General features: G+C 41.6%; 4 protein-coding genes across 5 annotated transcripts in view; 2 read left to right on the forward strand and 2 right to left on the reverse strand.

Moving 5' to 3' along the window:
• LOC118493559 (low affinity immunoglobulin gamma Fc region receptor II-like) overlaps positions 1-3,236 on the reverse strand; it is a 29,836-nt gene extending 26,600 nt beyond the window's left edge. The window contains exons 1-5 of one of the 2 annotated variants that reach the window (XM_035993941.1): positions 3,142-3,236; positions 3,028-3,063; positions 2,135-2,398; positions 1,815-2,057; positions 333-524 (exon numbers count right to left, since the gene is read on the reverse strand). In XM_035993941.1, coding sequence (XP_035849834.1) covers positions 333-524; positions 1,815-2,057; positions 2,135-2,398; positions 3,028-3,063; positions 3,142-3,166 — 760 coding nt within the window. In that variant the 5' untranslated portion in view covers positions 3,167-3,236. The remainder of the gene's footprint in view (positions 1-332; positions 525-1,814; positions 2,058-2,134; positions 2,399-3,027; positions 3,064-3,141) is intronic. The other variant, XM_035993940.1, reaches the window with a different exon arrangement.
• Positions 1-14,496, reverse strand: part of LOC116059873 (butyrophilin-like protein 1) — a 267,674-nt gene that overhangs the window by 182,317 nt on the left and 70,861 nt on the right. The window lies entirely within an intron of this gene.
• LOC116059868 (low affinity immunoglobulin gamma Fc region receptor II-b-like) overlaps positions 1-14,496 on the forward strand; it is a 347,874-nt gene that overhangs the window by 17,187 nt on the left and 316,191 nt on the right. The gene's annotated exons all lie outside the window — the stretch shown is intronic.
• On the forward strand, positions 4,188-13,546 carry LOC116059870 (nectin-4-like). Its single transcript, XM_035993986.1, has 3 exons — positions 4,188-4,353; positions 12,824-13,165; positions 13,330-13,546. Exons 1-3 carry the CDS (start codon positions 4,296-4,298, stop codon positions 13,506-13,508), a joined length of 579 nt encoding a protein of 192 aa, XP_035849879.1. The 5' UTR covers positions 4,188-4,295; the 3' UTR covers positions 13,509-13,546.

The following is a 14,496-nucleotide window of genomic DNA, read 5'->3' on the forward strand; positions in this document are numbered from 1 at the left end:
CAATTTAAATAAAACATGTGTCAATATCGCCGAAGGGTTTCAGAGATAGAGAGAAAATGTCACTAATACTTTAGCCTTCTGCTAACCATAGCCAAAAGCTCATGGCTAGGACTAGTTAACATGTTTATGTAGCTAGTTACCTTGCACGGCAGCTGGATTATCGCAATATCATGCCAGAATTGTAGGATCCCACATATGAAAATCTTATCTTGTTTATTCAAGAAATGCGTTTGCGTCCGAACCACCAGTTGTCCAATCCAACCATCTGTGATACGATCAGAAGCTTTTTAAATTTGAACTGCAGCATAATTAGTTTTTTGTCTGTTTCTAACCTTTAGGTTTCCTACAGATGCATCGTCTCACCAGCACGACCAGTAGAACCAGGACGACCAAAACACCAACCGAAACGGACCACAACACGGAGGGAGGAGGGGAGGAGGAACCAGAAGTAAAAGGGGGTAAGGTAGTGGTGTTGGAAGTAGAGGTAGAGGGGGATGTAGGAGGATTTGTAGTCATGGATTTATCTAAAGTAAACAAAATATATAATTAAAAGCACAGAAAAAATAGATGTTCAGTCATTTCCCTGTTTCTCTTTTGCAGTTTATTACACTTTAAACCATTGTTGCAGTATTCGAGATCGGTCTTGGTCTCCTACTTACTTATTAAAAATGTTATTTGCAAAAGAACATCTACATGAAAACACACAGCATTGTGCCGTTTTCTACGATGTAACGCTAACTAACTGTACATTCCATTTGTCCGACATGACTGAAGCGTGGTGTCGCAACGTCATACATCCATGGTTGATGCTCCACGCCCTTGACCAGCAGCTGATTGGATGAACGCGTGACGTGGGTCTGGCTTCTCGAGAATTTCAACAGAGTGTCATGGCGGCTCGTTGAGAATACGATCTAGTATTTTACGAAAATAGTTTACCGAAACGTGTTTCTGAAAACATTTTAAGCGAGAAATAGGCCATACAGCTCAGTACAGGTTCAACGGATTCCTTTGTATAAAGATGGGCATCGGCCAGCTTTTTGACGCATAGCATTTTTTCAAATGCAGCTCTGCCTTCCACGGAATGCTTTGCGTGCACGATGAAGTCGCTTGACGTCACCCATAGGAATAGAGTGGAGCGCGGCGCGACAGAAGCGTTGCACAGTCAAATGGATCTGTAATGTTAGACAGCTGGGACCAACTCACATAGAAAGGAAGCGTAAGGAAAGGAACGCTAAGTGCAAGTGATGCTAGTGAACAACTTCCTCTGTACCAAAACTCTTTAGAAATCTCTTCACCCCTCACCCAAAGTGATATAGCGAATATTGGCTATATATATATATATATACATATTAGCTACTTGTGTATATACTGTATGTTTCAGGGATCTACTGTAGTTTCAGCTGTTTGCCAGCTAACTGTTATTTGCTACCTAGTTAGGTGCGCAAGCTACGTAAGCTAGCTAAGGGCATGTGGTGACATCAAATGTGGATGTTTCAGATTACTTTGAGGAGTGCCTATGATTAGTATTTTTAACATTTTATTGTGTGATGCAGTCTAGTCTTGGTCTTGTCTCGGTCTGGATACACTCTGAGTGGTCTGGGTGATAACTTTGTCTCGGTTAAGTTGTTCTTGACTACAACACTGATTAAAACTTTTATGTTTATTATGTGTTTCTTATTCCTTAATAAAGTGGAATAGTTAAACACATAAAGACGCACAGAAGTGAATTGATAACATCTGGACAGCCTGGTTTAGAGGTGAAAACATCAAATATCAATTGTGTGTTAGTTGAATGATGACTTTATCCTCCTCACCTGTGACAGAGATCCAGCTGGGTGGAGACTCTCCAACACTGCTGATGTTGCACTTGTAGAGGCCTTCATCAGACCTGGAAACATGGTGGATGGTCATGTGACCTGCAGGCTCAGTCCTGATGAAGGATCCATCTTTATAGAAATCAGCTGGGAGGTTGGAGGAGTTCTTTGTTTTACAGTGCAGAGTGAGGTCTTCTCCCTCCATCACAGGGAGGACAGGACTCTGCAGGATCACTGGTCCACCTCAACACAGAGACAAACTACAGCATGTCATCCATTCACACACACTCATCAATACTGACTCCACAGTCTGATCTTACCAGTGACAGTGATGTTGATGCTGTTACTGGTTGCTCCCTCTCTGGACTCACACCAGTAAACTCCACTGTCCCGTAGGACCACGAAGTCGATGTTACAGGAAGAACCAGCAGGTGTTCCCCAGCCATCTCCACACTGAGTCCTGGTTTCTTTGTCTGCGTTCCTCCTCAGAGTCCATCCAGCAGAGCTGTCGTCCTCCTCACAGCTCAGAGAGACAGAGGTCCAGCTAAAGAAATGAGAGCTGCTGGGACTCACATTCAGAGAGGCTGTAAGGATTCAATGTAGTTTTAGCAGAACTAAATTACACTGTTTAGTGACAAAAAATAACCCTAAAACATCCCAGCATAAAGTTTATCATCAGCCTTTGGATATGTCCTTTGCAGATGTGGTATGGTAATGCGACTGAAAAGACTGGCTCCTAAAACATAATGTGCTCTTTCTTTATGTCAGCTAATGGCATTATGAACCGCTTTACAGTTAAACTTGGCCTTATTTGTGACCATAGCAAATTACTGCCTTATTCAATCACACAGTGTTCCCTACACAAATTCTAGCTTTCTGTTTTTATAGTTTCTTTTTTTTTCAACTGCTCCTTAATGTTTTATGTAAAGCACTTTGAATTGCTGCCTTGCCTTGCCTTTCTTGCCTCTGAGGAAGCTACAAAGATGAAAGAACTGAATGAGACATTGGCCAGGAAGCTAATGTGGGTTGTTGTTTAAAGTCGGTCGTGTCTCAGGCTGATGTCTGACCAGCCAATGGTCAAGTATTTTTTATGTCTTCATGAAGGAATGTAGAAAACATTCTAAGTATATCTGTGGTGTTTTTTGTGTATGAGAATATATTTATAATCCCTAATCTTCACAGTTTTAGAGATGTATAAAATAATTTTACTAACCTGGATTAGTTCTGCAGCAGAGCAGTGAAGTCGACACTAGAGAAAAATGATACTCTGGTTGAATAGAGCTTTGACGGGTTGCAATACATTTATTTAAACAAGAGACTTACTTACAGAGCAGAAGACATGTTCGCTTCATTCTCCCTCTTGGTGATATGACCACAACACTTTGATTTTTCGCTGTCAGTACAGTTAAACCCTCCCACTTCCTCTTCGACTTCAGTTCATTGGCTGTTTCGTTTTCTCTCCAGCAGTTAACAGAAAATAGGTCATCTGGTAAAACACAACAAACACAAGTAGAAAAAGTCTCAAATTCACACACAAAAATCAGATCTCCGTTAAATTAAAAGGAGCTTTACTGGTATGTGAAATAGACGTTAACAAATGTAATTGACTCAAAATCAGCTGTTACTCAGAGAGGGAGACACAGAGAGAGAGAATTTGGAGATTGACAGTCGGCTACTTAGATGGAAAGTGTGGTCAACACTATGTATTTTCGTGCCTTTTGTTTTGGTAGCTGTGGTGATGGTGTAGCTTCATTGTCTGCTTTACGTTTACCCAGCAGTCCTTTCCCAAAGCTGTGATGCTTTCTAGCAGTGCAGCAGAACCATGCCCCCCCACCCCCCAGGGGTGTGTGCCCTGTAGTTTGGGCAGCTGGCAGCTGGAGGGCACTAGGACGCCTCCACTCCTGCTCTACATCAAACATACACCTGCACAGGGAGGTGTTTAATCCTAAATCCTTGATAAGTGAATCCTCAATCTATTGTTCTGCTCCACTATTTAAAGTGTCCTGCAATACTGACTGTGATCATGATATTATAGATGCTTATAGATGTTAGCTTGTTTGTTCGAGCATATGATACAGGGACAATATCTGTGTTTAATCTGCACAAATGTGACATCATTATGCGCACTGTTCCTATGAATGAAAATAATGGCACTTGGGATTAACCAGGTGCTCCCACTAATTAACTCCACTCATTGCCTTGCAAGAAATCACAGAACCACACACACACAGCCAGCCCTGCTTCCTGCAGAGGACATTCATGCAAAATTGGGTTAACGTTGCGTTAATGATAACAACCACTGGGTGGCGCTTGCAGGTCCCGTGAGCAGCACTTTACAGATCAAGTTTCAAACAAGGCGCCATCCCCTCCTCCATTTTCCTGCAGATCTTTTGTTTGCTGCTGAGCTGTCCGGGCAGGTTTATCTTCAATGTTATTACTTCCATTATCACTGCTTTTACCCTCAGCAGTGTCTCTGCTGTCATGGCTGGACTCAGATCTGTTTTATTCACATTATGGATAGTTTGTCTGGCTGGAGAAGGTGAGCTGTTTCTGTTACTGGGATTACTACCTCTAAATGATTGCATGAAAGTAATAACAACATCAGACATGTTGCTGCTTGAATAATTGAATACATGTTTGGGAAACTCAAGGTCCCAGTAGCTTAAAGACATCACACACAAAATACACATACATCATAAACAGGATGATAAAATAACAAAAAACAAATCCACATGAATAATATGTACAATAAAATAAAAGATACTAAATAAACTAAATAAAAAATTCACATGAATGTACTAAGGCATGTATAAGCATGAGACGCTTGCAGTGATAGGGCAATTATATTGTGCATAAGTGTTACGTGGAGGCAGGGAATAGTGAACCCAAAAGCAGAGAGAGGCAGGCAGGCAGGCAGAGGGTAGAACACGAGGATTTATTTCAACGAAAAGCGGCAGTACAGCGACTGGAAAAACGCCTGGAAAAAATGCAAAAAAAACACAAGGTTGAACATGAACTCAACTAAACACAGAGACTTGACACAACAAGATACAACAACACAACAGGGAACAGAAATATACAGAATAAAATATACAAAAAAAAACAGAAAATGTACAGAAATCACAATACCGACAACAGAAATGTACAAAACCATACCACATAAGGTGCTCTATGAGAGTGTGTGTCATGGGGTAGTGCAAGGATAAAGGATAAAGGGAGGGGTTGTGCATATGGGCTAATATAGCCAGTAAACAGTGTAAGCAGTAAACAGTGGGCCAGTGGACACTCAGTGCATAACTATTGTTATAGGAGGTAGTGGAAGTGGTGGCAGACTATGCAGAGAAGTATATCTCTCTTCTTCCCTTTTTTGAAGCATTGTAGAGTTGTATGGCCCTGGGGACTACTGACTTTCTCAGTGTGTCAGTTGTGCATGGCAGTGTGCGTAGTCTTGAGCTGATCATGCTCTTCTGCTTTGTGATAGTGCTGTGGAGTGGATGACTGTTAAAACTACTGAAAAACTGGCTACTGAAATATTGGCCCGCTGTAGGGTGTCCGGTAAGAACTTGAACCAGAGATGTCTGACTTTGAGATTTAGGAAGATTTATTTATGACTTGAACATGAAGTTAACTATGAAGCGTTACATTTGGATGTGGTTCTGAAAAATAAGCAAAATAATAATGCACTTTAATAAGCATCTGACTTACTATGAACATTATTTACCAAAATAAATGTTATAGCCACCAGCATATAACAAGAAACAATACTAAGAATTACATTAATTTCTCTGTAATAATAAACATAAATGTAACATATTGTTCAGTAACACAAACTAAGAATAAGCCATATTTATTACAGCACACATATCCATAACGGAGCAAACAGTGTAATACACCTTTAATAGCTGAGCACGTGGCTCCACAGCGCTAGGCTGTTTACTGGTGATTGCACGTTACTAGCAAATTGCCCTAACACAACCTGAATATCAACATGTGGCTGCACAAGTAAAACAACCTGCACATCTATCAGCTATGCAATAAGAAACACAGCAACAGCAATATTATCAATGGCGATAATATATTTCTCTCCAAATAAATGTCACATCGTAACACGAACGAAACTTATCCACATAGTAGCCGAACACTTATTGAAATATGAATAAACGTAGTTTTAACATTTACACAGATAACGAGACAGTAAAACCCATGACAGTTTAGCAAGCTACAGAATAGTTTAAACTTACGTTCTGGGCTACACACACATCACTGTCCAAAAATGGGAAAGGTATGATAAAGAAAAAGTCAGTTTACAGCTGTTCTGTCCCCTTCTCCTGTCTGAGCGCGAGTGATTGGCAGGAGATCAAAGCGATGACTCTCGTCACTGATTGGTCGATCATCTCAGGAGAGAGAGCAAGTGTTACTATGAACATTTTTGCAATGACAGTCATTGTCCAAAATGTTGAGTAGTTTGTTCAGGGTCCTTTTATCTGATATTGAAGTGATGCACTCCAGTTCAGCGCCCAACAGAGCCAGCTTTCCTTACCAGCCTGTCCAGTCGCCCAGCATCCCTCTTCTTAGTGCTTCCTCCCCACCATACCATAGCATAGAAGAGGACACTGGCAACAACAGACTGGTAAAACATCCAGAGCAGCTTGGTGCAGACATTAAAGGACCGCAGCCTCCTCAGGAAGTACAGCTGGCTCTGCCCTTTCTTGTAGAGTGCTTCAGTGTTGGCTGACCAGTCCAGTTTATTGTCCAGGTCTATTCCCAGATACTTGTAAGTATTTACCACCTCCACATTGACCCCCTCAACAGAGACTGGCAGCAGAGCGGGCTTAGACCTACGGAAATCCACCACCATCTTCTTGGTCTTAGAAGTGTTGAGTTGTAGGTGGTTGAGTTTGCACCATTGCACAAAGTCCTCCACCAGGCCCCTGTACCCCTCTTCCTGCCCATCCCTAATACACCCCACAATTGCAGTATCATTTGAAAATTTCTGCATGTGGCATGACTCTGTGTTGTAGCAGATGTCAGACATGTAGAGGGTAAACAGGACTGGGGAGAGCACAGTTCCCTGTGGAGCTCCAGTGCTACTGATCACAGTGTCAGAGAGGCAGTTCTTCAGTCTGACGAACTGTGGCAGCTCTGTCAGGTAGTCATCCAAGATACCAGGTGAGTGTCCACACCCATCTGCAAAAGCTTATCTCCCAGTCTGAGAGGTTGGATGGTGTTAAAACCACTGGAGAAGTCAAAGAACATGGTTCTCACAACAATTTTCCCCTTGTGCAGGTGAGAATGCATCCTATGTAGGAGATATGTGATGGCATCGTCCATGCCCACCATCTCCTGGTATGCAAACTGTAGCGGGTCTAGTGCATGGCGTACCTGGGGTACCCTATGATGTAATTCAAAATGGAGCATTGAACTGCTGAACAGCAATGTAATGAGCTGCAGTGAGCTGGCTGTGAATAATGTTCTCTATATATGTACAGTATCTCACAAAAGTGAGTACACCCCTCACATTTTAGTAAATATTTCATATCTTTTAATGGGACAACACTGAAGAAATTACACTTTGCTACAATGTCAAGTATTAAGTGTACAGCTTGTATAACAGTGTAAATGTGCTGTCCCCTCAAAAAAACACACAGCCATTAATGTCTAAACCACTGGCAACAAAAGCAACCCTTATGTTAAATTCCCATAGAGGCAGGCAGATTTTTATTTTTAAAGGCCAGTTACTTCATGGATCCAGGATACTATGCATCCTGATAAAGTTCCCTTGGCCTTTGGAATTAAACTAGCCACACATCATTACATACCCTTCACCATACCTAGAGATTGACATGGTTTTATGTTGGTTAGCCTAATAGCTGGTTTGATTTGCATTGAGAGATGATTTTATGGAAAGTACCCCATGCCAATCTCTAGGTATGATGAAGGGTATGTGATGATGTGGGGGTATGGTGAAGGGTATGTGATGATGTGGGGCTATTTTAATTCCAAAGGCCAAGGGAACTTTATCATACCATGGAATCATGCATAGATTTGCTACCAAACTTATATCCTTATATACTTATATAGCAAATATCCATGTTAACAGACTGGCTAGTGTTTGCTAACTTAATGCAAACCAATGTTGCTGATAGCTACATTTAGATTTTGGTTAAACCCTATGGTACCAATCCCATGCATGACATATCTCAGTTTTATTAAGGTCAAATAACAACTGGTAAATATAAGGTAACATGCACAATTAATGACAAGAAGAAAAATAAATAAATATGAAAACAATATATATAAATATTTAAAATACAAAATGTGAATGTAATTTCAATAGCAGCACAACCTTACTGCATAATAGTTGTCTTATCTGTTGCCATCACTAGGCTGATTTAAGAATTGAATTTAGGTTGCTATATTTAACAGTGAGTTCATTTCATTCAGGTGTGAGGATGGTGGATCAGGAAAGACAGGGGAAGGCAACAGGTAGGTCTAACATTAGGTGGAAGTGTAGGGTGAGCCACTTGATACCAACAGATTAATTTCTTAATATTATTGATATGGAAAAACTAATGAAAAAGTTTGTTTGACAATATGTCTTAGTGGAGAAGAACACAGGCAAGGAGTGAATGAGACAGACATGAGGTCGGCGATGGCATCAAGTAGAGATGAGACCAGTGATGACATCATGTAGAGATGAGACCAGGGCATGAAGTTAACTTTTTTGACCACCAGCCACTGTGGCAGGTGGATTTTTAAATCCACCTGCCACAGGGACGTTTTTTTTTTTGCGTCATAAAGGTGAAAAACAGGAATTGCTGTGTCTCTATGATCCTATCCTATCCTATTGATGGTAGCCTACTCGTGAACATTGCTCCGTCATCACATGCTGTAGTATGGGGGCCTGCCTTGATAATCCTGCATAGGGGCCCGGTGTTGGCTCGTTACGCCACTGATATAAGAGATGAGATGACTGACAAAATCAGGAGTAGCCTACGCGCACAACAACCAAACACTGGTGAATGCGCACCATAACACAAGAATTTTTTTTTGTATAGTTCTTAAAAATAAAAAAATAAATAAAAAGGAAACTTGTTTTGGGGAGAATAATACTTATTACTATTAATTCATTACTCTGGGCTGAGATTTCCTAGGAACCTTACCAAAAAGGCTCAGGATGCTGCAAATGTTGGTAAAATATGAAAAAGGCTGGTGGATTTAAGACACAAAATAAGAATGTATTGAATGAATCAAATATGAACATATCTGTCGTTGTCAGTGGCTTGTTAATCTTTACATTGTTAGTTAATTTCCTATCCTGGCCTGGGACACACATTCATACGGTTTAATAAAGTACTTGTTGGACTTTAACTTATTATTGCACTTCCAATAACGAGAGAAGCTGTCCTCAATTAGGTCATCCTGTACGTCTCATCTGCGTTTTTTCCTGCATCCACCGTGTGCGTTTGTATGTGATTGTGTGTGTGTCTGTGCGTGTGTTTGTGTGTGATTGTGCGTGTGTTTGTGTGTGATTGTGTGTGTGTGTGTCCATGTGTGTTTGTGTGTGATTGTGTGTGCGCGTCAGTCGCGGGGGAAACGGAGCAGCCCCGCCCGCTGCAGAGAGCCGACAGATTGAAACAGCAGCCGCTGACTTTAGAGTGAAAAATCGTTCCAGCGTACATTAATGTTAAAATGTATACAGGTTGGCAGGACGGTCTGAAATGTTTTGCACGGTCTTTCGCTGTACGTTTTATTGGTAAACGTGAGATGTTTGAGTCACACACGTCTCGTCTTCATATCAGAAACTAGGAAATTAATTTTACCCGTTCTCACTTCCGCTTGGTCAGTGGCTGCACATGGGACTGCTGGGATTGTGTGAGTAATGGAAATGTGATAGGGGCCCTGGCTGTCAATCAATGTCTTCCAGTGATGCGGGCCCCTGATTGGACCAGGCCCGTAAGCAACCGCGTACCCTGCTTACCGATAGTTAGGTGTCTGAATCACTCAATTCTCATTGGCTACCCGCCAACGTGGCAGGTAGATTGACAGTTTCACCCGCCAATCACAAAAGTTACCCGCATTTGGCAGGTGGGCGGGTGCCAATTTCATGCCCTGGATGAGACCAGTGATGACATCATGTAGAGATGAGACCAGTGATGAAATCAGGTAGGAGTTCTATTAGTTAGACCACACAAAACTAAATGTCCAGTATGGTTTGAAGTTCTGTTGACCAACCTATTCACTGTGTCCTTTTTGGGGGAAGAAATAGTGCAGACAGAGATGGAAAGCCACTCACCACTCAAATCACATCAACCAGGGGTGATGATTAGGTTGCCAATTGTCACAATTTGGTGACAACCGTGCAACCGTTAACGTCGCTAATATACTTTAAAATAAACCTTTATTATTTAAAGCCCATACATGATGATGTCCGGCACTTTTTTTTTGGGGGGGGGGGGCAAAATTGTCGCTGCATACCCTTCTGACACTGGGTAGTTGCGCCACTGGTTGACCCTGTGGTAATAAAGTCCTGTGATATCTCTGCAGTTGTGACAGATCAGTGAACGTCTCCATCAGGTGAGACTCTACAGAGACCTTCTGCAGGGACACACCTGTAGAGAACTGTTGAAACAACATTACTTTTTATTATTAATAGTAGTTTTTAATTGTTTTTCAGATGTGATTGTGGTAACAGTGCACCCTGGAGATAATGCCACTCTGCCATGTCGGGCTGTTGATCACTCCATCAGTGTTGTAGAGTGGATCAGACCTGACCTGGAGCCAGATATCGTCCTCTTATACAGAGATGGACACCTGGATCCATCCTTCCAGCATCCATCCTTTAAGGGCAGAGTAGACCTGGTGGATAGACATCTGAAGGACAGAGATGTGTCTTTAATTCTGAAGAATGTGAGCAGACACGACAGAGGAACATATGAGTGTCTAGTTATAACCGGTGATTCAAGACGTACAAAGAGATACACCGACTCTGTCCCAATCAGAATCATCAGAACCATCCGTCTGCAGGTTACAAACCCAGGTGAGCGAGTCTCTCTCAGTGAGTTTTTCTGAGTATCATGTATGTATGTATGTATGTATATATGTATGTATGTATGACACATGCCTTTGGTGTGGGAGACCTGGGTTCGATTCCCACTGTGATACATCAACCATTGTGTCCCTGAGCAAGACACTTAACCCCTAGTTGCTACAGAGGTGTGCGACCTCTGACATATATAGCAATTGTAAGTCGCTTTGGATAAAAGCGTCAGCTAAATGACATGTAATGTAATGTAATGTAATGCAGTAGATATTTGATGGCATTGTCCACACCCACCTTCTCCTGGTATGCAAACTGTAGCGGGTCTAGTGCATGGCGTACTTGGGGTATAGATTATGGCTGAATCTCAATTCTCTATTTACCCTACCCCTTAGCCCTTGGCCCTAGCCCTTTGCCCTAGAAAAACGAGGGGTAAGGGGTAGGGGTGAAAACATACCCCTATGAAATGGGACGCCACTTGGTTACATCATCATACATACTTAGGTCTGTTTGCAATACATATTTGTATACACACTGCATGGTGTGTTGTATATCTGTTTCAGTTATCACGGTTTTGAATTTCATTGATGTTCAGAAACACTTTCTTTGTTAACAAAAAGCTGTCTTTATTGCCCAATAAAGTAAACATTACAGGCAAAAACATTATATCAAAATATGTTATATTACGCAGATTGGTGCAGTGGTGAAGACCAGCTTCTTCCAGCTGAGGCAACTAGCCAAAGTAAAACCGGTTCTATCTCGACATGATTTTGAAATTTTAATCCATGATTTTATCACCACTCGTTTACATTATTGCAATGCACTTTACACCGGTATTAGCAAATCAAATATGGCACGATTACAGCTAGTCCAAAATACAGCTGCTCGTCTTTTAACTGGAACTCGAAAATTTGACCATATTACACCCATTCTCCAATCCCTCCACTGGCTTCCAGTGCACTTTTGCACTGATTTTAAAATTCTTTTATTTGTTTTTAAATGTCTGCATGGTCTGGCCCCCCAGTACCTGTCTAATCTGCTCGTGCCCTACACCCCCTCTCGTTCGCTCCGGTCGGCTGACCAGGCACTAGTGGTCGTCCCCCAAGACCAAACGTAAATCCAGAGGTGACCGTGCGTCTGCCTTTGCACATCAGACTGACTGAGTCCCTTCCTGTTTTTAAATCTCGTCTTAAAACTCATTTATTTTCTTTGGCTTTTAACTCAGTTTGAGGGTTGACTTTGAGTTTTGTATTATTGCATTTATTTCATTGTTTTATTATTTTGTGTTGTGCCTCTGTTGTATGTTATTGTTTATTTATAGACTGTGTTCAGCACTTTGGTCAACAGTGTTGTTTTTAAGGTGCTTTATGAATAAATTTGGATTGGAGTTGGATTGGATGAATCAGTATAGCCCTTGCTGTTCAAGTAAGCTTGCGTTCTTACTTGGCTTCAAGGTGTACATAGCCCTTCCCCCTAGCCCTACCCCTCGACCAACATGAGTATTGGGACAGCACTTACTCTCACGGGATCGCGCAAACCAAGGGCCAAGGGCTAAGGGGTAGGGTAAATAGAGAATTGTATTGTAATATAGATGAATTCTCATAATCAATTGTATGTTTTTATGAAACTACACGTTGTCAATCCCTCCGGATGTTTATGTCTCAACAAATCATGAAACCTGAGCCACTCCTTAATCCAACCCTATGATGTAATTTAAAATGAACAGCTGAACAGCAATACAATGAGCTGCAGCTGCAGCTGGCTGTGTTTTATGAGTAGTTCCACTTCCCATTGTTTTGGCTTCATCACTGATGAAAAGCATCTGATTATCTGAAGCACTTAGAGAAGCACACGTAGGCCTAAATAGCCTCGCTCACCTGTCTGTCTGAAAATGAACTGCTTACAACAAAGATGCATTACTGACTTTTACTTCCCGCATTTCTCTGGATTCCTCAATATTTTTGTTCAGACACAAAGAATATCACCGCAAAGCCTGGAGAGGACGTCCCTCTTCACTGTCAGGGTCCCAGAGATGCTGACATCCCAGGGATATTGTGGAGCAGACCTGACCTGGGCTCAGACAAATATGTATTCTTCTTTAGAGGAAACCGTCCATATGAGAACTACCAGCTCCCCTCATATAGTGGTCGAGTGAACCTGAGTGATCCGGAGATAAAGGACGGAGACGTTTCTGTTGTTCTGAGGAATGTCAGCATCAACGACACCGGAACATATGAGTGTCAAGTTATAATCAGGGGGGGAGACGAACCTAAACACTACAGCACCATCCAGCTAAATGTCACAGTCTCAGGTAAGTTTGTTGGGTTAAGTCTCTGTGTTTTTGTGACGTTTGTGTTTTCTCAAGATGACACTTTGTAGAGAACAGCTGCTGTGAGTCAGCAGATAATGTCTGACATCAGACTGAAGAGGAAATTGATTCTGTTGTGTTCTTCGGTCTTCTCCTGACAGCTGCAGATCACACAGTTGGACACACTGTGGGAGGAAGAGACACTGATGGAAATCTTTGGTGGGTAGTTGGTGTGGTTGTTGGTGGGCTTGTTGGTGTTGTTGTTGTTGGTTGTATAATTAAACAATACAGAGAACATAAACGCAGGCATAGGGGTGTTACATGTGGGGACAGTGGGGTAGTCTAATGTATTGTAGTGGGTATACTGTACTGTATATTGGCCAGATTCTGCCTTTGAGATAGGGGGACCATATCATAGTGGGGGGTCTGGGTGTCCTTGAGTAAAAGGCCAAAACACCTATGGGGGGCGCTATAATTGAGGTAGAGCGCGGACTCCCGAAGTTTTGTGAGTCTAGGTTAAACGTACTGCAGGGACTCAATTTTTTAAGTTTTGTAGGGGGCGCTAGTGAGCCATTTTTGTGCGCCTATTTCCGAAACCCTTAAAGTACATACATTTTCACCAGAATTGATGCAACTGTCAATTTTGGTGAGTTTTTGAGTATGTTAAGCCCCTCAAAAGGTGATTAATTTGCCGGACAAAGGAATAATAATTCCTTCAGTTTCAATAGGGCCTTCGCTGCTGTCGGCACTCGGACCCTAAATATGATCTACAAAAAGCCTTTTATAGTCATGACTGTCTCCTTTATGGCTTTGGTTGTGGGTGAAATGACAAAGTCTCACATGACTAGGGAAGTCTCGGTTATTATTTTCCCAGCTGTAGCCTGGGAGTTATGATTCTAAAGAATGAAAACATCCTTCTGAATTATTAATGTATTGATTAATTTTTCAGGAGATCAAATTCATGTGTTGTATGCATTTATTTTGATGTGTACTCTTTCTGCAAATTGTATATAGAAGAATAAATAAGTTACTGTTTGTCAGAGATCAGTCACTACTCGTTAACAGTTAAGTGCATATATTCATGTTCTATCTTTTTTTCCTGTCAGTCAGAGATTTAAATAAACTTCATGTTGCCGTAGGTCAGTCTGATCTTGATCTTGTTCCATGATAATATGCAAAAACAGTAACTTCTGCATCAGGATATTCTGATCAAACGTCTGCAGAGATCTGGCTTCTGTGTTTTAGTTTGTGAACCCAGTCTTTTGATTCAAGCATGGAAATCTGATTATGTAATCACATTTGTATTATGTATACAGCTTATTCTAAAGGTGACC

Source organism: Sander lucioperca, chromosome 17, assembly GCF_008315115.2.
Source record: "Sander lucioperca isolate FBNREF2018 chromosome 17, SLUC_FBN_1.2, whole genome shotgun sequence".
NCBI classification, from domain to species: domain Eukaryota; kingdom Metazoa; phylum Chordata; class Actinopteri; order Perciformes; family Percidae; genus Sander; species Sander lucioperca.

Excerpts from the sequence above, each read along its gene's own strand:
- LOC116059870 (XM_035993986.1), top strand. The coding sequence starts at position 4,296 with ATGGCTGGACTCAGATCTGTTTTATTCACATTATGGATAGTTTGTCTG. Across the intron at positions 4,354-12,823 it reads AGTTTGTCTGGCTGGAGAAG|ACACAAAGAATATCACCGCA; the intron begins GTGAGCTGTTTC and ends ATTTTTGTTCAG. Across the intron at positions 13,166-13,329 it reads GCTAAATGTCACAGTCTCAG|ATCACACAGTTGGACACACT; the intron begins GTAAGTTTGTTG and ends TGACAGCTGCAG.